Here is a 25,221-nt window from a genome sequence, read left to right on the forward strand (position 1 = left end):
GGCAGAATAAAACATACTCCGCTGGGCCATCATAGGGAGGCTGTAGCGGTCCTCTGTGAGTGTCGTGGTAGAATAAAGCGCATTCTGCTGGGCCATTGTAGGGAGGCTGTAGTGGTCCTCCGTGAGCATCGTGGTGGAATAAAGCTTAGTCTGCTGGGCCGTTTGTGTTCAAAGCTCTCCTCTGGGAAGGGAAGCGAGCCAGGGGAGATTTGGAGCAGCAGTGGATTTTGGAGTGCAGACCATCATCACAGGGGTCCGTCTAGTCGCTGACATCCATGTTGAGCTTGCTGTGTCCATTCAGTGGGGGCAAGGAGCTGTGGCTGACCTGTGCAAACATTGTGGAGCAGACTGTCTTGTCCATGTGATAAAGAAGAAATGTGGCTGCCTTGTAGAGGCGGCACAGAGCAGCCTGTTGTGTCCATGCGGTGAGGACGAAAAGACGTGACTGACCTGTAGAGGCGTCGTGGAGCAGCCTAGCACTGCTGTGGCCACTATATTCGAAGTGGCCTCAGCTGTTTGCGATGAGCAAGTGCTGATCCATCCTGGGCTGCTGTTGCTGCTGGTTTTTCCCCACTCAATCCATCTGGTTTGTGGCGGCGATGGGCTGGTGCGGTGCTACGCTGTCTGCCTGGTTCGTGGAGGCAGTGGCCTGGTGCTGTGCTCCATCAGCACCGGCAGTTCTGCCCTCCTGGAAGCTGAAGGTGTGCACCCGCTTCAGGTGTCGTTCTGGTATTTGGTAGGGAGGGAGGCGGCTGCTGAGGCATAGGCGGACAGAAGCAGGAGTGGCTTCGCAGTCTCAATCATGATCATGTAGAAATGTCCTTTAAAAACACTGAAATTGAGACAACTTAGAGTGTCAGGAAGGTAGATCTCGAGGACCAAACTTGGGCACCCCTGCACCAGACCATCACCTCCATCACCTTAACCACTAGCCCATCACAAGTAATATGCAAGACACTGAGTGAGGATGAATTTCTGGATGGTGGCAAAGAGCTTGAAACCAGAAAAGAGAACTGGACAGATGAGAGGGACAAGAGGATGTATCAAAATGAGATAGAAGTGTGGCCTATTGGCCCTGAGACACCTGTGTTTAGCTACAGATTCTATAGCGTGAAGTGGATGAGAGAGTATGTCTACCTCTCGATGGGAGCCAATTAGCCAAATTGAACCCAGGTCTACATATTGGTAGTCCAACTCCTTATCCCACTTAAATTGCTTATGGAGAATTACCTTTGTATGCTGGTGAGCTCGTATGTGTGTATTAGTGTTCTAGTGTTGTGGATATGAGTACCTTTCAAAGCTATCGGTCCTGCCGTCTGCATCTCTGAGCCTGACATTACTTCCCACTCCTCCATTGACACAAATTAAACAGGATGGCTGGAATGGAGAGTTTAAACTGTGACTCCAACTCCATGCTAATACAGTGTTCCACAGGGTACAAGGAGTTCAACATACTTTGAGACCAGATTTAATGGCAAGCCGCAGAGTGAGGTAGACTCCAAAGGAGAGACCGATGATCCCAACTCGCTCAGGACAGACCTGCTGATGATTTTGAAGCAGCTGGAAAGCTGACTGTTCAAAAACAATAAATGTGACGGTTTGAAAGAATGAAACACAGTCCTCTGTGGAAGTACAGGAGAGGCTTGGCCAGTTTCTTGTTACCTCCACCAATGTGGTTGTTTTCGCTCCTGTTTGTTTGTCTGTTTATTTGTGAACAGCCTGGAGTCCCCAATTTTTCATGTATCATTATGAATTTTTTTTTTTTTTTACTGAAGATTCATATTCGAGTAGGCAAGAACTGATTCAATTTTCAAGGTCACAGGTCAAAGGTCAAAGCTAGGAAAAATCATGAAAAATTGGAAAAATCCCTATCCTTAAAGCCCCTATCACACATAGCAAGAATTTGCAGCAACCAGGCCAACACGGCATAAATGGCCATAATCCAGGCGCAGTCGGGAGGGAAAGAGGCGTGTAGACTGTGGGCAGAACCCGTCCAGACTACTACGTCTAAACCTGCATAATCGCATCAAAAGCGTATTTAGACAACAGCTAGATGACAGACTGATGTCAGCCAGCCAGAAAAGGCGCTGAAGACTGCCCGATGTCCAAACATCTGGATGGCAAACCCGGGACCGGAGTGGGAGGGAGTGCTCTGTTCTCCCTTTGCACAGAACCTGCTGGTACTGGACATCGGAGTACAACCAAAGTATGGATCTGACTCATGCAATATGTGTCCAAGATGGCATCAGTCTGGTCACTCACTCACTCATGCAATCACATGTACACTCATCCTCCCCTTCCCAGCGCTCACTGACCTCACGTGCGTGTGCATGTGTAGAACAAGTGTTGAAATGTCGAATCACTCAGCTGTGTGTGTTCATAACGACTGAATGAGTCACTACTCGTGTGCGGCATGCCGCTGTTAGCCACTGGGCAATGTTTGCTGCTAAACTTTGCTGCATGCACTGGGCGCATATGCGAATGTTCACTGGACGTATTTGCTGAAAGTTTGCTGGCAGCGGGCCAAGCTTTCCCACCATTCGTCAGACGCAGCCTTTCCAGGGAACTTTAATTTCTTTTTTCTTTTTTGCTGACTTCAGCACAATGCAACTCTGTACGCGGTGATGATCGGTTGAATTATCACATGGGATTTATTTATGGCATGGTTATTTACAGCACACAGCAGCCGGATGAGGGTTTTTTTTTTCACCACAGGCTGTGGTCCTGGCTCCTGTCCGCCCTGCACAGTGGAACACTCCTGGTTCCATGCCGGAGGTGAGATTCATGTTTAATAATGTTGTCATGTGCTGGCAATACAGTTCCATGTCAGACCTCCTACAGAGTTTAGATGGTGAGAAAGTAATAATATATACGAGGTCTGTTAGAAAAGTATCCGACCTTTTTATTTTTTTCAAAAACCAAATGGATTTGAATCACGTGCGATTGCATCAGCCAAGCTTGAACCTTCATGCGCATGCGTGAGTTTTTTCATGCCTGTCGGTTGCGTCATTCGCCTGTGAGCAGGCTTTGTGTGAGCAGTGGTCCACCCCTCTTGTCGGATTTTTATTGCGAATAAAATGTCTGAACGATTTGGAGCTTTGCTGCATCAAATTTTTCCAGAAACTGTGAGAGACCTCCAGGTGGACACCATTCGGAAAATTCAGATGGCTTTCAGGGACGATTTTATGGGGTTTACACAGATTAAGGAGTGCTCCAGCCGGTTTAAAGACCGCCCACAGCGTCTGAGAGCATGGCGCACTCCGAGCGCCGATCGACAGGCTGAAACAACCAGATCATTTCCAACGTGAAGGCTTTGTTGATCCGGGACGTCGTCTGACTTACAAAACAATGGCAGAAGACGTGGACATCAGTACTTTTTTGGCACATTCCACTGTTACTGGAGTCTTTTTCATGGAAAGAGGAGCGGAGGGATGCGCCACTGTGCCGCTCATGGCGCGGCACAAAACCACCTCCGTGTTGGTCTCACAGGACGGCTTTCAGACGGCTTTTCAGTCGTGTGACTATCCGAGAAATTGTGCATGAGCTGGACATGCCCCAACATGTCCTGTGAGGCTTCATCACGGCGTTGCTTTGCGCCATGCGGCTCCACCGCGACGCACGGAATTCCTCCGCACGTCTGTCTCAATGTGCCGAAAAAGTGCTGATGTCCACGTCTTCCGCAATTCCTGTGCTAGTCAGACGATGTCCCGGATCAACAGAGCGTCCAGTTTGGAAATGAACGGCACATTCCACTGAGACCAACACGGAGGTGGTTTTGTGCCGTGCCATGAGCGGCACGGTGGTGCATCCCTCCGCTCCTCATTCCATGAAAAAAACTCCTGTAACAGTGGAATGTGCCGAAAAAGTACTGATGTCCACGTCTTCTGCCACTGTTGTGTAAGTCAGATGACGTCCAGGATCAACAAAGCCTTCATGTTGGAAATGATCTGGTTGTTTCAGCCTGTCGATCGGCGCTCAGAGTGCGCCGTGCTCTCAGATGCTGTGGGCAGTCTTTAAACTGGCTGGAGCACTCCTTAATCTGTGTAATCCCCATAAAATCGTCCCTGAAAGCCATCTGAATTTTCCGAATGGTGTCCACCTGGAGGTCTCTCACAGTTTCTGGAAAAATTTGATGCAGCAAAGCTCCAAATCGTTCAGACATTTTATTCACAATAAAAATCAGATGAGAGTGGTGGACCACTGCTCACACAAAGCCTGCTCACAGGCGAATGACGCAACTGACAGGCGTGAGAAAACTCATGCATGCGCACGAAGGTTCAAGCTTGGCTGATGCAATCACACGTGATTCAAATCCGTATGGTTTTTGAAAAAAATAAAAAGGTCGGATACTTTTCTAACAGACCTCGTATATTACAGCTGGGAGATCTGTTCAGCTCAGAGCCTCTGATGCGTGCAATGACGCATTAATGCGCATGAAACCACAAAGAGGCGCACCTGCCCATGGTATCACAGATATGATGGGCACAATATTTCACATTATTTATGTCTCCCATGGGAAGGACTGGAAATATATCTGTACTGTAAAATCTATTATGGATATAACAGCCTGTTCAGATATGCGGCGGCGTGCGCTATGCGACGCACTGACCTGCAGTAGCACAGGGTGCTTTTGGTTTGACTACACACTGTTCACATCCACTGCACATGATGTATGCGTGCCACATACATGTTATTACATATCAACATTTCCTTTGCCCTCCCTGACCGGGGTCCAGTGGAGGTGGACATATGTGGTACAACATGCCGACAGGCTTTGCTGTGACTCAGAGCTCAATCAACTGCGATCACATCCTTTCAAATGCTGTTAGGACACCGTCAGAATATGTAGATTAAGATCAGATGATGCACAAACTGCGCATGGAAAGCCATCAGATATGCGTCCCAGCTCGATGGCACCAAGAGTGTTTTGAACTGTGTAACACACTCGGGACAGCCGAGCAAATGGGACCAACTATGTCGACTGCTCAATGATTGCTGCCCGTCTGTCTTCAGACAGCACCTCAATACCTCCCAACTGTGGCTGGATGTTTCATTCTGACGCAATTCGGCCTTGATCGGCGTATGTGTGATGGAGGTATAAGATTGAACGAATTTTCAAACATTCATAACTGTCAAAACGATATTTGAGAGCATTATGTAGGAGGATATCCTTTACTGACTGACAAAGTTTGCACACGATCTGATCCAGATTACAGATTTTGTGGCCATTTCAGTTTAACATTGAAAACCCAATTTAATGCATATTTTACATTATATCTTAATCAAACACTACCCAGTCACGCTCATATCTGAAAGTGAGGTGCAGACTGGCACTCACTATCATTTTGATCTGGATCTGATCCAGATTGTGGATTTTGTGGACATTTGAATTTAATATTGAAAAGCCCATTTGCTGTAAATTTTGCATTATATCTCAATCAAAAGTACCTCAGCCACTCTCATTTTTCTGTTATGAATTTACCCACACCACCAAAATTGGATGTAGGTTCTTATTTTATGCCTGTTTGTCTATCTTCCAGTCATCAGTAGGAAACCAAGTGCCAAAACGCAATGACAAATTGTGTATAGCAGAGATAACCAATGTTCTATGAAAATTGTCTGAAAAATAATTCAGAAATCAAAAAAATTGGGGAAAAAAAAACCCTCTGATTCAAGTGCATGAACGAAATACATACTCCTGGCATTTGATCACATTTAATATAGATTATGAAAAGCCACTTCTAACTGAACTTTGACCTTGAAAATTTTTTCCAAGGTAAAATTTTGTGTAATTGGAAACTAGTGTAAGTGGAGGTTTGTGCTCTGTGAGCACGATGCTCTAGTTTTTGCTTGATACGGACACATCTTACCTTGAAATAGGCATCACCAACGTTGATGCGGTCACGTGGACCAGGTAATCCTTCATGCTTAAAATAAGCAAGTGCAAAACTTGCATAGCCCCTGGATGCTAAGAGGGCGGCTCGGTACTCTGTAAGTCCTCCACCCATACCCCACAGGTCCAGCATGGCTGGGAACGGGCCCGGGCCTGCAGAGAATCAGTATAGCAAAGTGCAGCTCATAAAGAGTCCTTTCCATGACCAATCTCACATTATTTACTGACTTCTTGTCATCATGTGCTCACCAGAGGGTAAGAATAACGTCCCTATGATTCCATTCTCTCGGATAATAATTCTTTTTACACCTGGTGCCATGTACCAACGCTCAACAATGGTGGCAGCCAGCTCGTTACTCTGACTCTCACTGGGTGTCACATGGCCGTCCATTAAGGATATGTGCACGATGTACGGAGTCTCCACATTTTCTTTCCTAAGCCTGTGTTTAAACAAACACACACAATTCAATTTGGATGCTTATATAAGAAAAAATATCATTATTTTCAGGAGAAAAAAAATCATTTCATAATTGCAAAAAATTTAAATAATGTCAGCCATGGAAGTTAGAAAAGGCAGACTTTTCCGTAGCACATCCTCCACTTTGACTATATGTTAAAATAAAATGAAGGCTGATAATAACTGATATGGTGAACGCTGAATGCCCTGTTCCCTGATGTTTGAGCAGCAATACAATTTACAAAAACTGATGTTAAAGTTGATGCCAAAATAAGAATCGCAGGCCAGAATTAAAAATAAGAAAACAGGAGGATGAAGCTTGGCAGAAATTATTGCACAGTCATCATTAAGTGGTATTGTTCAAAGAATGATGGAGAAAATAATCCACCAAGAAATATCAGCCAGAAGTAATTTATTTTACAATTGTTAAGATATTCTTTATTAGTCTCACATGGGGAGATTTGCAGATGATAGTTTTTAAGATGATAATGGCAATTTCTTGTGTTTTTTTAAATAAATGATTGCAATTCAAGAACAAAATTTTATTTCAATAAAAATACCATTACTTCTTGCAAATGTAATTTAATTAGGATTGCTATCTGGGTCATTTATAAACCCTGTATGTCAATTCAATACGCTACCAATTAATAAATTAAAATCAAAAACAGATGTGTAGTTTTGTAGCAGTAAAAATGATTGGGACTGACTGATCATTTGTAGGCCAATACACAATGTAATGAAAGTCAAAACTGTGACACTGCAATATGCTTTCTCATATACGAAGGTTGAACGTCATTGGACTAGGTGCATTGAAGGAAGACTATGTTGAAAAATTAATGTAAAAATAATGTTTCTCCTGTGCCATTCACTGGGTGAGGCTGAGAACGTTTTGAAGCCCCCTCATTTATTTCCAGGTAAATGGTAATATGATGCTGCAGCATTGGAGAAAGCAAATTTTCTGGATACCAGTCAAATATCAGCTAGGACTGAGTGATGAACAATGGTGATGCTGAAAAAATGAAAACAAAATCTTTTTGCATGGACCACTTTTAGTTAAGTTGTGGCCATATGCATTGGAAGGTGTATCAAATCTGACTTTAAATTTATTCTGTGCCCCGCCATCCATGTGATGGTTTGACAAAACGTGAACAGAAATGTTGGTCTTCGACACAAGTGTGTCATTATAAAGACTGACTAAGTCACTCACTCATCTTCAACCGCTTATCCAGGATCGGGTCGTGGGGGCAACAGCTCCAGCAGGAGATCCCAGACTTCCCTTTCCCGGGTACACTGACCACCTCTGAATGGGGTATCCCAAGGCGTTCCCATGCCAGTGTGGAGATATAATCTCTCCACCAAGTCCTGCCCACCCAGAAGCGAACATGTGCAAACATCAAACAAATGTTCATAGAATGTTTGTTTACTGTTCAGCAAGTTTGTGAATGTTCATGTAATGTTTGTGATGTTTGTCTAATGTTTGCATGGAGGCGAAAATTTGCGAACATCAACTGAACGTTCATAGAATGTTCATTTACTGTTCAGCAAGTTTGCGAACATTCATATGTTTGTGATGTTTGTCTAATGTTTGCATGGAAGCAAACAGACAAACATGTAAGGAAACATTTGCAAAAATCAATCAAATGTTCATAGACTGTATGCTTAATGTTCAACATTCACATAATGTTCATGTTGTATGTGTAAAGCTTGCCTCTAAATAAAAGTGTGTGTATATATATATATATATATATATATATATATATATATATATATATATATATATATATATATATATATATAATGTGTGTGTGTGTAAAATTTCACATTATAGGAAAACATTAAATATCATTTACGGCATACAGAAAGTTAATGTTGGACTCCATTTAAATTATGTGTGCAAACATAGGTGGAATGAATAATAGGAAATAATTTAAGCACTCTACCATGGTAATCAAGAATTTGTCGATTTATGATTTATTCATGCCTACTGAATATACTGTATAATTTCAAGATTACTGTAATAAACTGACAGAGGTAACTCCGAAACATGTCTTTGTGCAACTTGCATAAACATGCACTCTGTTAATTGGAATATTAATTTTTGCAAAAATAATTTACATCACTACAGACTGTGATTGTCAGCTACCAAAATATGTTTTTTATGGAAACAGATTGCAATGGCATCTTATTATCCAGACGTCTCACAGACCTGAGTTACATACATTTTGCCAAATTTAAAAAAAAGGCTATCTTTAGCATTTTTGTAAATAAGGAAAAATACATTAAAGTTATTAAAAATTGATTTACAAAATAATGTTTTCAACATGCATGAGCAGGAAGCATTGACATTTAAATAAAACATCTCACAGACAAATAATATTTTTTACTGGTCACTTCACAACTTGCAGTTCAAACATGTTTTTAAACAAACATGCTGAACATGAGATGAATATAACAGTCACACACGTTACAGTGGCAGAAATCAACTCGATTTCACATTTCCAGAATGAACATTTGTCCAGGGTTTAGTGTTTCGCTCAGGCCTCATTTGAGGATGACTTCATGTCACAGTCGAACAGTGTTTGGTGGGAATTGTTACCACATAATTGTTACAACATATTTCTTGCTTTCTGATTCCTTTAATATCAGCTGCTTAATTCATGTTTGCAGTGAGGCATGATATTATAATTATGCAGGGTAAAACATGTACATTGTACACAATATAATTGTAAGACCTGGATACAATCATTTCTGTATGTAAAATGCAACATACTCATTCTGGTAAAAAATAAAAATAAAAAAGCATCAGTGATCATTGTGTATAATTTCCTGTAATCACATTATACATTCAAGTATTGCCAATTAAGTTAACAAATTTCTAGCATAAGTGTTTGGTTCCTTCGTGGTTAAAGGTAAAGCCAGAGCAGGTTTATCAGCTCAGAGAAATGCTGTCTCACAAAACTACTGTAATAATTGTGTCAGAACGTCTGAAACACTATAGTGCTTTATTTTAAAACATGTTTGACCAACATTATCAGAGGATACAATTCAAATGAATTCATTTTATTTAAAGTAGTTTGTGTACATAGATGTATTTACTATTAAATTATTTTGTTAATATGCTTGCTGCTTCACAGTTGCTTGCAGTGCTGCTCACGCACCAGTTGGTGGCAGTAGTGCACCGAGTTGGGTTAAAACCCGCTGTTTAACAGAGCAGAAGAAGAAGACAGCTGAGTTGAAGCACTCAACTCCGTTCTGTTTTAGCAAATAGAAGTTTGTGTTGCACAAGTTAATTTGCTTGTTCAGTCTCTATATTGTGATTAAGAGACCACTGAGAGCAGAAGAGGAGACTAGTGATGGCAATTTCGAGGCCTCATGAACCAATGAGCCACTTCAACACAACTGGCTGAAAATCGACACACTGCTTCGAGGCGTTTGATACAGTTTGAAAGGTGACATCTGCTGGATTGTTTTGAGAATTACCCTGAGCGAGTGCTGTGACAAATGCTTGCAGTAATTCATGACTGATGTGGTTTGTCCTTGAAAAATACTAATAAAAAATGTCATCTTCATTATTGTGTCTTTCTTAATGTAATAAATAGTCCCTACAGATGCACACATACTGGTTATGAAAGCCTTATTGTAGACTATATGTAGATTCATCAGTCCTTAAATAATATTTGGATGGAATGTGACGGGAAAAGTGAGAAAGGCATGTGCTTCTGCAACTTGTGCTTATGATACTGTAATTTGTAAATTAGAATAGAGGGGATAGGAGACGGTGATTGTGCAACTATCAACAATTTTTATTAAAAAAAGGAATCATTTCAACAGTGCTGGGCTTTAATCGGCTCCTCTTCTGCCTCACCACCTCTCCAGCTTTGGAGAAGACCCGCTCGCCAAAATCACAGCTCTTCAGTCACTCAGCTCAGTCTCTGATCTACCTATGAATATATAGTCTAACCTATAACTTGTGTTGATGTACTGTGTGGATAAATGTATATGAATGGATGCCTGTTGTGTGTGGTTAGGTCCTATGTGTATGTAGCTAACTATACTAAATGAACTCTAAACTAGACCTAAATATAAACTAATGCTGTCCCTGTCACATAGTAATTGGCAATAACACTGTCGCTAGCAGTCTCCTCCTCTCACAAACCCACAGTTTGTGCCGCGATTCAGATCTCATTTAAATACTTGGCGGGTCGTATTGACACACCCAGATTATTCGACTTTCCCGTGAAGCTCGACACGTGGTGTGACGTAACAAGGCCTCGCTCGCAGTGGTCACGTGATGGGGCGTGCTCGAAACGCTGCTCACCGACACTTCTGGTTCACAAAGCTCGATGCTGTGTCGAGCAGCCTGACTCGAGCTTAACATCACTAGAGGAGACTAACGCTGGACGCTCGTCGACTGGGATTCCTCACAAAGAACCACCACATAGCTACCCATGAGGTAGCAGCTAGCTTCAAATGGCTGGGCCTTTGTGCCGTGATATCGACGCTGTGAATATCAAAAGAAGGTAATGGAACCTGATGTGAGCACAAATTCGTTTTAGCCACAAATAAACCTTGCTTGAAGCTTGATTATGCCAGCCATAGCTTAATGGGAACCAAACCAACACATTTTTGACTAGCACAGAGCTAACGTTAGCCACAGAGAGGCACAGGCCTAATTAATATTTTGACTAAAACATGACTAAAATATATACTCTCTTTTATTAGGTGTTGATGCATTTGAAATTTAAGTAATGTCAGTGCCCAGAAAGAGACTTTATGAAGATAAGCTTGTGATAATATTTTTGGATTATTGCTTGTTTCCCCCCCAACAGCAACCATGTCGGCTACCATAAGAGTTGTTGAATCAGTGAATCCTCCAGTGGGTTGAGTGTGTGCCTGCAGCCCGATTATCCAGAGGTTTGTACTATAATGGTTAAATAAGATTGTATAGTGTCTTGTGCCAGTAGATTCTAAAATTCATGTTCAGCAAGCAAAATATTCAAACATTTCTGGCAAGAAATACTCTGTTCTATTTTGGATATAATTTGAAAATAGTAAAATCTGTCAGTAATTAAGTTGTATATGCTAACTTTCCTTCCTTAAATAAATAATTTACAGGCCCTGTTACTCAATAAACATATTTATTTATTGCTGATATAAAGTTTCAGAATTTCTTATATAAAAAATTCTGTGTCCCTTGCATAATGTTTCATTTGCATAGTGTGTGCATACTGTCTATGGTACCATACACTTGAAACAGAAGGACCTGAGGTTTACCACCTTTCTGGTGGTGGAAAAACTGACCTGTGCCAACAAAAAAAAATATTTTTTGAGATTCTTTTGGAATAGACCTGAGTAAGCACCAGAATGCATTTGAGATTTCACATTTTTCTTGGGGACAACCACCAGACCCCGCCAGGGCCTTTTCAAGATCTTTCAAGTTTTTTTTCCATAGCTCACTTTCATCACTCAGTTCATTCACAGATTTGTCCAAGCTCATGACGAAAGGTCAACAGCATTGGCTTAATCATTTGTGAAGCATAGGATTTAATAAAAAAGTGGGAACTTCTGTATTAAGGTTGTAACATGTGCATCTATATGCATTTTGTGTTCCAGGAGAAACAGAATGACATCATTCACAGTATCGAACAGCTGAATGACAAAGTTGATGCACTACATCCTTGGACCATCCCTGAAAGTGTCGGTTCCCAGACATACCAGGAGAGAGAACAATGTGGACGCTGCTGACATGATTATCCGAAGGTTGGCCAGTTAAACCAGAAGTGTCTGCTTGAGCCAATTACAAGCAGTGCCTGGAAGTAATGGGCCTTCCAGTAAAGTCACTCAAAGAAGTGAGTTTATGTTTTCTGTTTGTTAGATCCTCTTCAATAAAGTTTTGCCTTTTTTTTTTTTTTTTACACAGTGTATTATAAACATGCTGTATTTATGGAAACTAGTAACTAAAGGGCCTTTCACATTGCATGCTTTATACGCGTCAGGCAACAACTCCCAATGTGTCGTCAATCATGTTGTGTCAACGCCTCCCTACGCCCTGATGCGACGCATGCAGCGCGGGGGGGAGGGCAGAGATTTTCACTCTGATTTTTTTTTTTTTTTTTCCAGAGGAAAGCTGAATGATCGCCATGTTGGATATGTGTCAATGAACCAAGAAAAAGCTTTAATATAGCAATTTGATTTCACAATCAAATTAATTTTTGGGTTAAAAAACATTTGCAAGGATTTTTCTTCAGAAAACTGCTCTGTATAAATGAGCAGTCCTGTGACACGTTTCTGTTTTGTAGAGATCAGTGGTTTCTTCCACGAGTCTTCCATGTTTGGAACCAACACGTTTCTATTGGACTGGGTTGAACTTTGAACGTCATTCTGTTGACAAACAGGAATGCGCACACTCCTGGTAGAAGCATCTGTTTAGCTCAGCTTTTGACGCGACACTTCTAACGCCTGTAAAAAGCTACGTGTTTCATTGAAAATAATGCTTTTTAGACCGATTTGTGATGCCTCTGACACTTCCAAGCGTGCGGTGTGAAAGGCCCTTTACACAAATAGCGTTGGGTACAGAGGATTAATCATTTTTGTCTGATCTGCTTTCACCTGTGTGGTATACCTTGTTGATAACTAACCTGAGGAAAAATTCTGCAAGCAAATAAACAGGTTGTTAAAAATATAGGGCCTGTCCAATAAGGAGTTGAGTTGAATACCAGTTATGACCATGCCGCTCAAATTATACAGTAGCTGAACAGGAAAGTATATATTATTGCTTATGACTAACAATGGAAATGTTCAACTTGCAGCTCAAGAGTGCTAATGACAGACTTGATGGTGAGGACAAGTGAACCAGGCACCAGAGGAATGCCCTAATCAATGCCTTGACTGCATACACCCCTGGAATGGAACAAGGGAAGAATACGGTAACGAGCATTGTCAGGGGCTGCTTGTACGCTACAGCTCTCGTTTATCTTTGGCAGTGCTTCAGCAGTCAGGGCAAGTCAGGAACTGTCAAAGGCAGCCTTGCCAGGGACGTGCCACAAAGTTAGTTGTTATGGAGGCTTCAATAAATATCACAATCATCATTTCTACAATTGTGCCATAATCCGAAGATGTCCTATCCAAGCAGAAGAAGTATAGACCGGACCATCCTGAACTTCTTCCTGACCCAGATTACAGGTTTGAGAAACTAACAATCTCGCAAATCTGTCTTTTTTTTTGGGGGGGGGGGGGGGGGGGGGTGACACAGTCACAGTAGAGAGGCACCGTGACGTCTAGTCTCTGTCTGGCTGCTAATGCAACATGGCAGAATCTGCTACAAAACAGATTAATTTCTGTGTAAATCTAACATGTCTATCATATATTATGTAAAAGCTACTGAAAAACACTTCGAAAATGGAAAACGCTGTTTTCACAACCTGATAACACAAGACATCTCGCAGACATCAGTGTGCGCACACATCCTGCAGTCGATGGTAACTTACACATTTTTCAGAAGCTCATGCATGTACACACGCATGATCTCCTTTGGATGCCATTAAAATGTCATTGAGTTGGTTGGTGAGTACTTGCAGCTGGAGACTGTACTGAACCCTTTTTGATAAGTACTCACATTTTCCTGACAAGAGGTGGAGGTGGTTTTTTTCACCATCCGTGTTGCTGGGTGCAAACGCACCCACATCTAACTGTTTTTGTTCCTCGCCAGCAGTACCAGATCCGACAAGCGGAGGCAGTGGCCACCTGGGAGTTCGGGACTTGGCGGCTCCAGTATCCCCGGGGTTCGGTGGCGGAGGAAATCGTGTGGTTCCGGTTCTGCTTTGGACAGACGTCTTCTATCTTCGAGCCTGCCCACATGACACCTTTGTGAATTGACTTTATTATTTTCTATTGTGATCTGTCGTGCTTGTTGTGCTTATTTCACAACAGTAAAAGTGCTATTTGACTTCCTCCATTGTCCGTTCATTTGCGCCCCCTGTTGTGGGTCCGTGTTCCAACACTTTCACAACAGGATATCTCGGCCAACGTCATGGATCCCGAGGGGCGTCAACCGGCTGTTGAACGGCCAATGGAAGAACAGGGCGCGCAGACGTCCGCAGGAGGAATGATCGGAGAGTTGCAGCGAATCCTCACCGCTTTCACGGCTCGGTTGGATTTAATGACCGAGCAGAACGTCCTCCTTAACCGCAGGGTGGAGGCTCTCGCCGCGCAGGTGGAAGCGCGCCCTCAGGGCGCTGCTGCGGCTCTCCCTCCTGTCGACCCTGTGCGTAACAGTGACGTTCCACAGGTCGTTCAACGACCCCTCCCACCTTCCCCGGAAGCATACATAAGCCCTCCAGAGCCGTACGGGGGTTGTGTGGAGACGTGTGCGGACTTCCTTATGCAGTGTTCGCTTCTCTTCGCACAACGTCCCGTCATGTACGCGACTGATGCCAGCAAAATAGCTTATGTGATAAATCTGCTTCGCGGTGAGGCACGCGCTTGGGCTACAGCGCTCTGGGAGCAAAATTCACGGCTCCTTCAGACATATGATGGGTTTGTGAGGGAGTTCAGAACAGTGTTCGATCACCCAAATAGAGGAGAGACCGCTTCAGCCGTGCTGCTGTCAATGAGACAGGGGCGCCGGAGCGCAGCTGCTTATGCAGTCGACTTCTGCATCGCGGCTGCGAGGTCCGGCTGGAATAGCACTGCCCTCCGCACCGCCTTCGTAAACGGACTGTCGTTGGTCCTAAAGGAGCACCTGGTGGCTAAGGACGAACCGCGGGACTTAGATGGGCTTATTGATCTGGTTATATGATTAGACAATCGGTTAGAAGAACGCCGTCGGGAACGAGACGAAGGGCGTGGCCGGGCACGCGCTGTCCCTCTCCCTTCCAGCTCCGACCGAGCTCCGGCCTCCCCACGCTCCACGGCCCCTATGCTCCGTGTGGTTACAGCTCCCCCTGCTGATGAAGCTATGGACACGAGCAGGGCCACATTTAGACCCCCGGATAGACAGAGGAGGCTGGTCCGCGGAGCGTGCTTTGTTTGTGGCTCGATAAAGCATCAGGTGAGGGACTGCCCCGAGCGGTTAAACACCAACGCCCGCCCCTAGAAACTGGGCTAGGGGTGGGCCAAGACATTCACGTGGGACACACCTATATTGCCACATGACTCCCGGTTACAATCCTTTGAGGATTTAACCCTTCAGGCCCCAGCACTGGTGGACACGGGCTCTGAAGGGAATTTGCTAGACAGCAAATGGGCTAGGGAGGCAGGGCTCCCTCTGGTGGCACTTACTTCACCTGTGCAAGTACGGGCACTAGATGGCTCCCTACTCCCTTTGATCACACATAAGACACCACCAGTAACTCTGGTGGTGTCAGGAAACCACCGGGAGGAGATCGAGTTTTTTGTGACTCCTGCCACCTCCCGCGTGATTCTCGGGTTCCCCTGGATGTTAAAACACAATCCCCGGATCGACTGGCCATCCGGGGTAGTGGTTCAGTGGAGCGAGACCTGCCATCGGGTATGTTTAGGTTCCTCGGTTCCTCCCGGTTCCCAGGCTAAGGAGGAGGTCAGAGTCCCGCCCAATCTCGGGACAGTGCCGGTGGAGTACCATGACCTTGTGGACGTGTTCAGCAAGGATCTGGCCCTCACCCTTCCCCCGCACCGCCCGTACGATTGTGCCATTGATTTGGTTCCAGGCGTTGAGTTTCCGTCCAGCAGGCTGTACAACCTCTCACGACCTGAGCGCGAATCAATGGAGACCTACATCCGGGACTCATTAGCTGCCGGGTTGATCCGGAATTCCACCTCCCCGATGGGTGCAGGTTTCTTTTTTGTGGGGAAAAAGGATGGCGGACTACGTCCATGCATTGATTACAGGGGGCTGAACGAAATCACGGTTCGTAACCGATACCCATTGCCCTTGTTGGATTCAGTGTTCACGCCCCTGCATGGAGCCGAAATATTCACCAAGCTAGATCTTAGAAATGCGTATCACCTGGTTCGGATCCGGAAGGGAGACGAGTGGAAGACGGCATTTAACACCCCCTTAGGTCACTTTGAGTACCTGGTCATGCCGTTCGGTCTTACAAATGCCCCCGCGACGTTCCAAGCATTAGTTAATGATGTCTTGCGGGATTTCCTGCACCGATTCGTCTTCGTATATCTGGATGATATACTCATCTTTTCTCTGGATCCTGAGACCCATGTCCGGCATGTACGTCAGGTCCTGCAGCGGTTGTTGGAGAACCGAGTGTTTGTGAAGGGCGAGAAGTGCGAGTTCCACCGCACTTCTTCGTCCTTCCTGGGGTTTATCATCTCCCCTAACTCCGTCGCTCCTGATCCGGCCAAAGTCGCGGCGGTGAGAGACTGGCCCCAACCCACCAGCCGTAGGAAGCTGCAACAGTTCCTCGGCTTTGCTAATTTCTACAGGAGGTTCATTAAGGGCTACAGTCAGGTAGTTAGCCCCCTGACAGCCCTGACCTCACCAAAAGTCCCCTTCACCTGGTCGGATCATTGCGATGCCGCGTTCAAGGAGTTGAAACGCCGCTTCTCGTCTGCACCCGTTCTGGTGCAGCCCGATCCTAGTCGCCAGTTAGTGGTTGAAGTGGACGCCTCGGACTCAGGGATAGGAGCTGTGCTTTCCCAGAGCGGGAGGACCGATAAGGTCCTTCACCCGTGTGCCTATTTTTCCCGCAGGTTGACCCCGGCCGAACGGAACTATGACGTCGGCAATCGAGAACTCCTTGCGGTGAAAGAGGCTCTAGAAGAGTGGAGACATCTGTTGGAGGGAACGTCCGTGCCATTCACGGTTTTCACTGACCACCGGAACCTGGAGTATATCAGGACCGCCAAGCGGCTGAACCCCAGGCAACCCCGCTGGTCACTGTTCTTCGGCCGTTTTGACTTCCGGATCACCTACCGTCCCGGGACCAAAAACCAGAGATCGGATGCCTTGTCCCGGGTACATGAAGATGAAGTCAAAACGGAGTTGTTGGATCCACCGGAACCCATCATCCCGGAGTCCACTATCGTGGCCACCCTCACCTGGGACGTAGAGAGAACCGTCCGGGAGGCCCTGGCACGAAGCCCGGACCCCGGAACTGGACCGAAGAACAGACTCTACGTCCCACCAGAGGCTAGGGCTGCAGTCCTGGACTTCTGTCACGGCTCCAAGCTCTCCTGTCATCCAGGGGTGCGAAGAACCGTGGCAGTTGTCCGGCAGCGCTTCTGGTGGGCGTCCCTAGAGGCCGACGTCTGGGACTATATCCAGGCCTGCACCACCTGCGCCAGGGGCAAGGCTGATCATCGCAGGGCTTCGGGACTGCTCCAGCCGCTGCCCGTGCCTCATCGCCCCTGGTCCCACATCGGCCTGGATTTTGTCACGGGCCTCCCACCGTCCCAGGGCAACACCACCATCCTCACGATAGTGGACCGATTCTCCAAGGCGGCCCACTTCGTGGCCCTCCCGAAGCTCCCGACGGCCCAGGAGACAGCGGACCTCCTGGTCCACCACGTCGTCCGGCTGCATGGGATTCCAACAGACATTGTCTCCGATCGCGGCCCCCAGTTCTCCTCGCAAGTCTGGAGGAGCTTCTGCCGGGAACTGGGGGCCACGGTGAGTCTCTCATCCGGGTACCATCCCCAGACCAACGGGCAAGCAGAACGGGCCAATCAGGAGGTGGAACAGGCCCTGCGTTGCGTGACGGCCGCGCACCCGGCGGCCTGGAGTACCCATTTGGCCTGGATCGAGTATGCCCATAACAGCCAGGTGTTGTCAGCCACCGGCCTCTCCCCTTTTGAGGTGTGTCTGGGGTACCAGCCTCCCTTGTTTCCGGTGGTTGAGGGAGAGGTCGGTGTGCCCTCGGTCCAGGCCCACCTACGGAAGTGCCGTCGGGTGTGGCGTGCCGCCCGTTCTGCTTTGCTGAGGGCCCGGATGAGGACGAAAGCCCATGCAGACCGTCGGCGGACCCCAGCCCCTGCGTATCGGCCAGGGCAGGAAGTGTTGTTGTCAACAAAGGACATCCCCCTCCAAGTGGTCTCCCCAAAACTGCAGGATCGGTACATCGGCCCATTTAAAATCCTCAAGGTCATCAGTCCAGCTGCGGTGAGGCTTCAGCTTCCGGCCTCACTGCGGATCCATCCCGTTTTCCATGTGTCCTGGATTAAGCCACATCACTCCTCACCCCTCTGTACTCCGGGTCCGGCACCACCTCCTGCCCGGATCATCGATGGCGAGCCGGCTTGGACTGTGCGCCGGCTCTTAGATGTCCGTAGGATGGGCCGGGGCTTCCAGTATTTGGTGGACTGGGAGGGGTACGGACCCAAAGAACGCTCCTGGGTGAAGAGGAGCTTCATCCTGGACCCGGCCCTCCTGGCCGATTTCTACCGCCGCCACCCGGACAAGCCTGGTCGGGCGCCAGGAGGCGCCCGTTGAGGGGGGGGTCCTGTTGTGTGGGCTGCTGAAGAGGAGGTACTGCTGGCCCACCACCACCAGAGGGCACCCTGCCTGGAGTGCGGGCTCCAGGCACCAGAAGGCGCTGCCCCCTCACAGGAGCAGCCGGGGTGACAGCTGACACTCATCACCTATGACAGCTGTCACCACTCATCTGATCTGCATCGGTATATCAGCAAGACGTCATCTCCACCTCTTTGCCGAGATATCGTTCTACCGAGGAGGTAACGAACTCAGCCGTTGTGTTGTCTTTCAGACAGTGACTTTGTTGCTTGTGTTTTGACAGTGGTTGGTGAGTACTTGCAGCTGGAGACTGTACTGAACCCTTTTTGATAAGTACTCACATTTTCCTGACAAGAGGTGGAGGTGGTTTTTTTCACCATCCGTGTTGCTGGGTGCAAACGCACCCACATCTAACTGTTTTTGTTCCTCGCCAGCAGTACCAGATCCGACAAGCGGAGGCAGTGGCCACCTGGGAGTTCGGGACTTGGCGGCTCCAGTATCCCCGGGGTTCGGTGGCGGAGGAAATCGTGTGGTTCCGGTTCTGCTTTGGACAGACGTCTTCTATCTTCGAGCCTGCCCACATGACACCTTTGTGAATTGACTTTATTATTTTCTATTGTGATCTGTCGTGCTTGTTGTGCTTATTTCACAACAGTAAAAGTGCTATTTGACTTCCTCCATTGTCCGTTCATTTGCGCCCCCTGTTGTGGGTCCGTGTTCCAACACTTTCACAACACACAGATAACACAATAAAGGGCATATATATATATATATATATATATATATATATATATATATATATATATATATTACACACACACACACTTTGCACTGGGATACCAATTAAGTAATTATTATGAAGACAATCCTCATACGGCTGAGGGTATTTTAGCATTGTGTTTATATTTCATAATATCAAAGCTTATGAGCAGATTAGCAGCAGCATTTAATTTGCCTTGTACATGGAATATTTTTGATAAAATTTTATTTTACTTCTGGAGAAACTTTTTCTCTGGTGATCAAACATTAAATTAATAATTTTTTTTATTATTTTTGTATATTTTTTTTTATCATGAATTTCCTCAGGAAATTTTATTGTAATGTGTTTGTGTTAAAACTGTTCAATTTTGCTTTAAAAATTGTGTTCAATTATATTGTCATATCTGACTGTCATATTTCTATGTGATTAAAAACTTAGTGTTTTGTCATGTGAATTTCCTCAGGAAATTTATTGATTGTAATGTTTGTGTTAAACTGTTCAGTTTCGCTCTTAAAAATGTGTTCAGCAAGTTGCATTGTCGTATCTGACTGTCATACTGAGTCTTCAAATCTGTGATTAAAAACTTTATATTAATATTTTTTCATAGGAATTTTCTCAGGGAATTTGAGAGTAATGTTTGTTTTAAAACTGTCCACAGTTTTGCTCTTAAATATCATAAAGTATTATTAACTGTATGTAGATGTAAGCTGAATTTATTTTTGCTTTCCTAAAATGTGTAGTTGCTTGTAGATCAATAGATGAATGTTTTTTAGGTTTCATTATTATTTCTCGAAGATTTATTCTTTTGTCTGAACATCTTTTGGAGTAGTGTCGGTGGTATGCCATGTAAGAAATCTTTTGTAAAGTTGAAAATTTTTCATTTTATGTGCTTTTTTATTTTTGAGCATGATGTTTAATTCTGTAAAGATGAATTCCATCATTAAATCTGTAAGTGATTTCAAAAGGTTCTGCATTATTGATTTTATATGTGAATTCCATGAATACATTGCAAGTTACTATTTGAATAAAACCTGTTGAATTTTAAAACATTTATAAAGTTTGTTTTAGTCATGTTTAGTTCTCAATAGGAAAAATCACAAAACAAATTGTAGATATATTGAGCAGGAACATTGCAGGAACATCATATGAACAAAGAATGAGGACAGGTAATGTTAGCATTTGAACATTCTACAAATGTTCATTTAATGTTCTGGTTCAACTGTTCACATATTTGTGAACGTTTGTATAATGTTCATTGAATGTTTGCATGCAAACATTACCTGTCCTCATTCTTTGTTCATATGATGTTCATCCAATGTTCATGCCATGTTTGCAAACATTCTGAACAATGAACATTCAAAGAATGTTCAGTTTCCGGGTGGGTGGGTCTTCCCCGGGGTGTCCTCCCAGATGGATGTTTCTGGAACACCTCCCTAGGGAGGCGCCCAGGGGGCATCCTTACCAGATGCCTGAACCACCTCAGCTGGCTCCTTTCAACGCAAAGGAGCAGTAGCTCTACTCCGAGCTACCCACGGTGACCGAGCTCCTCACTCTATCTCTAAGGGAGACACCAGCCACCCTCCTAAGGAAGCCCATTTCGGCCGCTTGTACCCACGATCTAATTCTTTTTGTCATGACCCAACCCTCATGACCATAGGTGAGAGTAGGAATGAAAATTGACCAGTAGATCGAGAGTTTCGCCTTTTGGCTCAGCTCCCTTCACAACAGTACAGCAAAGCGAATTCAATACCACCCTGCCGCGCCGATTCTCTGGCCAATCTCATGCTCCATTGTCCCCTCACTAGTGAACAAGGCCCTGAGGTACTTGAACTCCTTCACTTGGGGCAAGACCTCATTCCCTACCCAGAGAAGGCTGTCCAACAGCTTCCTGCTGAGAACCATGGCCTCAGATTTAGAGGTGGTGATCCTCATCCCAGGCGCTTCACACTCAGCTGCGAACCGATCAAGTGAATGTTGGAGGTCACAGGCCAATGAAGCCAACAGGACCACATCATCTGCAAAACCAGCGATGACACCCTGTGCCCACCAAACTGGAAACCCTCCTACCCTTTACTCCTTGATATCCTGTCCATAAATATCACAAACTGACTGAATAAGTTTCATATGACATGTTTCATATGATATGATGATGAATGCCTTTTACTGTCACTTATACAAAAGTACAGTGAGATTGAAGCTTAGTCAGTGCCAACATAAAAAAACACATAAAATTTGGCAATAATAAAATCAAATAATGCACATCACTGTGCTATTGCACTAAGTCCAATAGGGCAGAAAAGATCAGGCAGTGTCTGTCAGAGTTCAAATTGCACGAGGGAAAAATCTGTTTTCAAAACTATTTGTCCTTGTCTTCAGGGACCTGTAGCCCCTCCCTGAGGGTAACAACTCAAAAAGTTTATGGCAGGGGTGAGAACTGTCTTTTATGATGTTTCTGGCTGAGGCAGCGGGAGGTGTAGATGTCCCTCAGAGAGGGGAGAGGGCAGCCAATGATCTTCTGTGCTGCCCTTACAACTCTCTGGAGTCACGCCTTATCTGCCACGGTGCAGCTGCCATACCACACCGTGATGCAGTATGTCAACAGGCTCTTGATGGATGAGTGGTAGAAAGTCAGCAACAGGGTGGAATTTAGATTGTGCTTCCTGAGGACTCTCAGGAAGTGTAGCCGCTGCTGAACCTTTTTGGTTATTGCATATAAGTTTCATATGTCCGTAGCATGGCCCAAGCAGAGGGTCACCCCTTTGAGTCTGGTCTGCTTGAGGTTTCTTCCTCAGAGGGAGTTTTTCCTGACCACTGCTGCTCTTGGGGGTTAGTAAGGTTAGACCTTACTTGTGTGAAGTGCTTCGAGGCAACTCTGTTGTGATTTGGCGCTATATAAATGAAAATAAATTGAAATTGATTTGAATCTTGCTTTCATTTTTTGATGTCAATGAGGCTTTGGTATCACATACCTTAAACCTTCTTTTTCACCAGGAACTGGTTGCATTCCCCAGAACAGTCCCATTGGCTCACATCCAAAATATAAACCCCCAAGTGAATGATCCCTAGCCACTGTTCATGGACAAAGAGGATGAAACAAGAAAAATTACCAACTTCCAGGATTAAACTAGGCAAGTCTCTACAACTCTACATGGGGTATGCTAATGGATGTCAACACTGAAAGAAATGGGGATTGCAAACAGGGTGGGATAAACTCAGTGGTGGGCACAGATAACCAAAAAATTAACTTCGATAACAGATAAGATAACTGAAAAGTTAGATAAACCAATAAACCACTCAAAAATGTATCGGAAGTTACAGATAATCGATAAATTCCGGTGTTGTCTCTGGTACATTTGTAATTACTAGGAAGCTGAAATTGATTTTTAACACGATCTCTTTTGAAAACATCAAAAGATCCAAAGTGAGTCAGTATTTCTATGTTTGACCATGCTGCCCCCTGTAGGAAGCTGCACAGATGAATCCTGAGAGCACCCACAAAAACAGCTCTTTGCAAATCGTAATGCTTGGGTCAGGCGGAGGTCTTGAAAAATAAAGTCATACTAACTTATGGTTTTGTGAAAATACTGATAGAATAACTCCATTAATGTCAATTCTGTTATTTGTACAAAGTTAAAATATAACATATATCTTTTAATGTTGAATAATGCACTAATTCTGAGGTTTTGTAACAAACACAGACCGCAAAGCATTCTGGGTAAAAGTGCCTCTGCTAAACACTGATTGGTTCAGTCATTCATTATGCAAACCAACACGTTAATGTGATGTGTCGTGTGTTGGTTTAAAGATAAATGTGCTTTTGTAAAATATTCCATTTTTATTTGTAAAAACAGGCATTTTTACGGAGCCCTGGAAGTGTCATCGCAAAATGTTTTGCATGTGGAGAGAATGTGCGCATGTTTTATTAATGCCGTGCGCACGTTTGATGATGTGTGCATGTTTTATGATGTTGTAAAACGTGCACTCAATATTAGTAAGTAAGTACATTTATTTATATAGTGCCTTTCACAGACATGTCACAAAGCACTTCACGGGTTAAAATGCAATAGTAAATAATAAAAACAGATAAAACAAAGGACAAGGTTAACAATTGGTCAGTTCTGAAAAGCCTTATCTTGACACATAAATGTTGGCTTTACACTGTGCGTGTTTTGGCCATTTTTCAGATGATTTTTCATTCGTGCGAGAATTTTTGGACCGAGTTTCAGGTTAATCGCGCGTCCTTGTTCTGTTTTTAAACTTAATTTGTAAAAAAAAACAATAAAAGCCATTTGTAAAGCCAAAAAGTTGATTTGACCACCATCTGATATAACCGGGTTAAAATAAATAGAACACTGCCATCTACTGGTACCCAGACGCTTAGTACTTGGGGCAAATACTGCCATGAACTCTATTGGCCAGTAGATGGCAGTAGCGGCCTTGAAAACTTGCCAAACAAAATTCCAGATAATCCGTGTCTGCTACATTTAAGATGTGTGGAATTTAACAAACGTAAATACACTAACGTCTATAAACCCAGAGAATATATTCACGAGAGTTTTAGGCACTAGAGTTTAATGCTGTTATCCGTGGAGCCTGAACAGAGTGTCTGAAATGCATTTGTCCTGTCGTGAACGTCTGAGATTACCCTATGCTACCCATAATGCATTGCTGCCTGGCACAGCATGTGCTCACAAAACCTTAAAAATTAGCACATTACTTTAAAACAAAAACATATATCCGATATTTTCACTTTATAAAACTCAGACATGACAGTAATTTTAAATAACATGCCCAAAATGAGTAGGTTAAAATTTGAACCATAAGTTAAAAATGTATGCCTCTGGATGACTTAGGTGATTTTGCGATTATGTCAGTATGGTGTTAAAGGAAATTATTATTTCTTTTGATCACCAGGTCTCCTTTGCTTACAGAGGATAAAGTGGTTTCTTCTGAAAACAGCTCTCTTCTGTTTGAAGAACAACATACCTATTAGAAGAATTTTAACAGGTTGGTCTCAAATGCTTTAAAGTTTTAAAAATGTTTTCGCTGTTCAGCTTGGTTTACTACGTTATCGGTCTAAAAGTTATCGGACGGCAATTCATCGGAAGATAATTAGTCCAATGATGGTTTTTAAATTTATCTAAAAAGATAATCCGATAATGAAAACATTATCTTTGATAATTATCTGTTATCGGATTATCGGAAGTGTGCCCACCACTGGATAAACTCATGCTTCATCATGTCTTACTGGGATTGTTCTTGTAGTAAGATGACTAAAATGCATATGATTGGGGTGAGGTATGGGTAACATTCCATTTCAGTAACTGATTTTGAATCAACATAATCCGGAATTTATCAACTGAGTCTATTTTATGGCCCAGTCACACGGCACTTAACGAAGGGCAACAAAGCCCAAACAGCACAAGAAATCTGGACTTTTGTTGACTTTCGTTGGCATCGTTTACCCTTCGTCAGGATTTTTAAACCGTTGAAAAATCTGAACAAAGGGCAACGAAAACTACAATTCGTCAGTATTTTGTTTTGCTGTCATTCTTGACTTTTTTATCGTTTGCTTAGTTTTTGTAACGTTAGTGTTTAGTTTGACTACATTCAACCAGCAGAATGTTTTCATACAGTACAGAAGCTGGTTTGTGAGCGCTGCTGCT

The 25,221-nt window shown here is 44.2% G+C and overlaps 1 protein-coding gene across 1 annotated transcript in view; it reads right to left on the reverse strand.

The window, feature by feature from the left end:
* Positions 1–25,221, reverse strand: part of LOC117507113 (peroxisomal succinyl-coenzyme A thioesterase-like) — an 82,902-nt gene that overhangs the window by 35,154 nt on the left and 22,527 nt on the right. The window contains exons 3-7 of the mRNA XM_034166884.1: positions 22,525–22,624; positions 6,143–6,333; positions 5,871–6,046; positions 1,456–1,572; positions 1,292–1,377 (exon numbers count right to left, since the gene is read on the reverse strand). Coding sequence (XP_034022775.1) covers positions 1,292–1,377; positions 1,456–1,572; positions 5,871–6,046; positions 6,143–6,333; positions 22,525–22,624 — 670 coding nt within the window. The remainder of the gene's footprint in view (positions 1–1,291; positions 1,378–1,455; positions 1,573–5,870; positions 6,047–6,142; positions 6,334–22,524; positions 22,625–25,221) is intronic.

Source organism: Thalassophryne amazonica, chromosome 3, assembly GCF_902500255.1.
Source record: "Thalassophryne amazonica chromosome 3, fThaAma1.1, whole genome shotgun sequence".
Classification (NCBI taxonomy): domain Eukaryota; kingdom Metazoa; phylum Chordata; class Actinopteri; order Batrachoidiformes; family Batrachoididae; genus Thalassophryne; species Thalassophryne amazonica.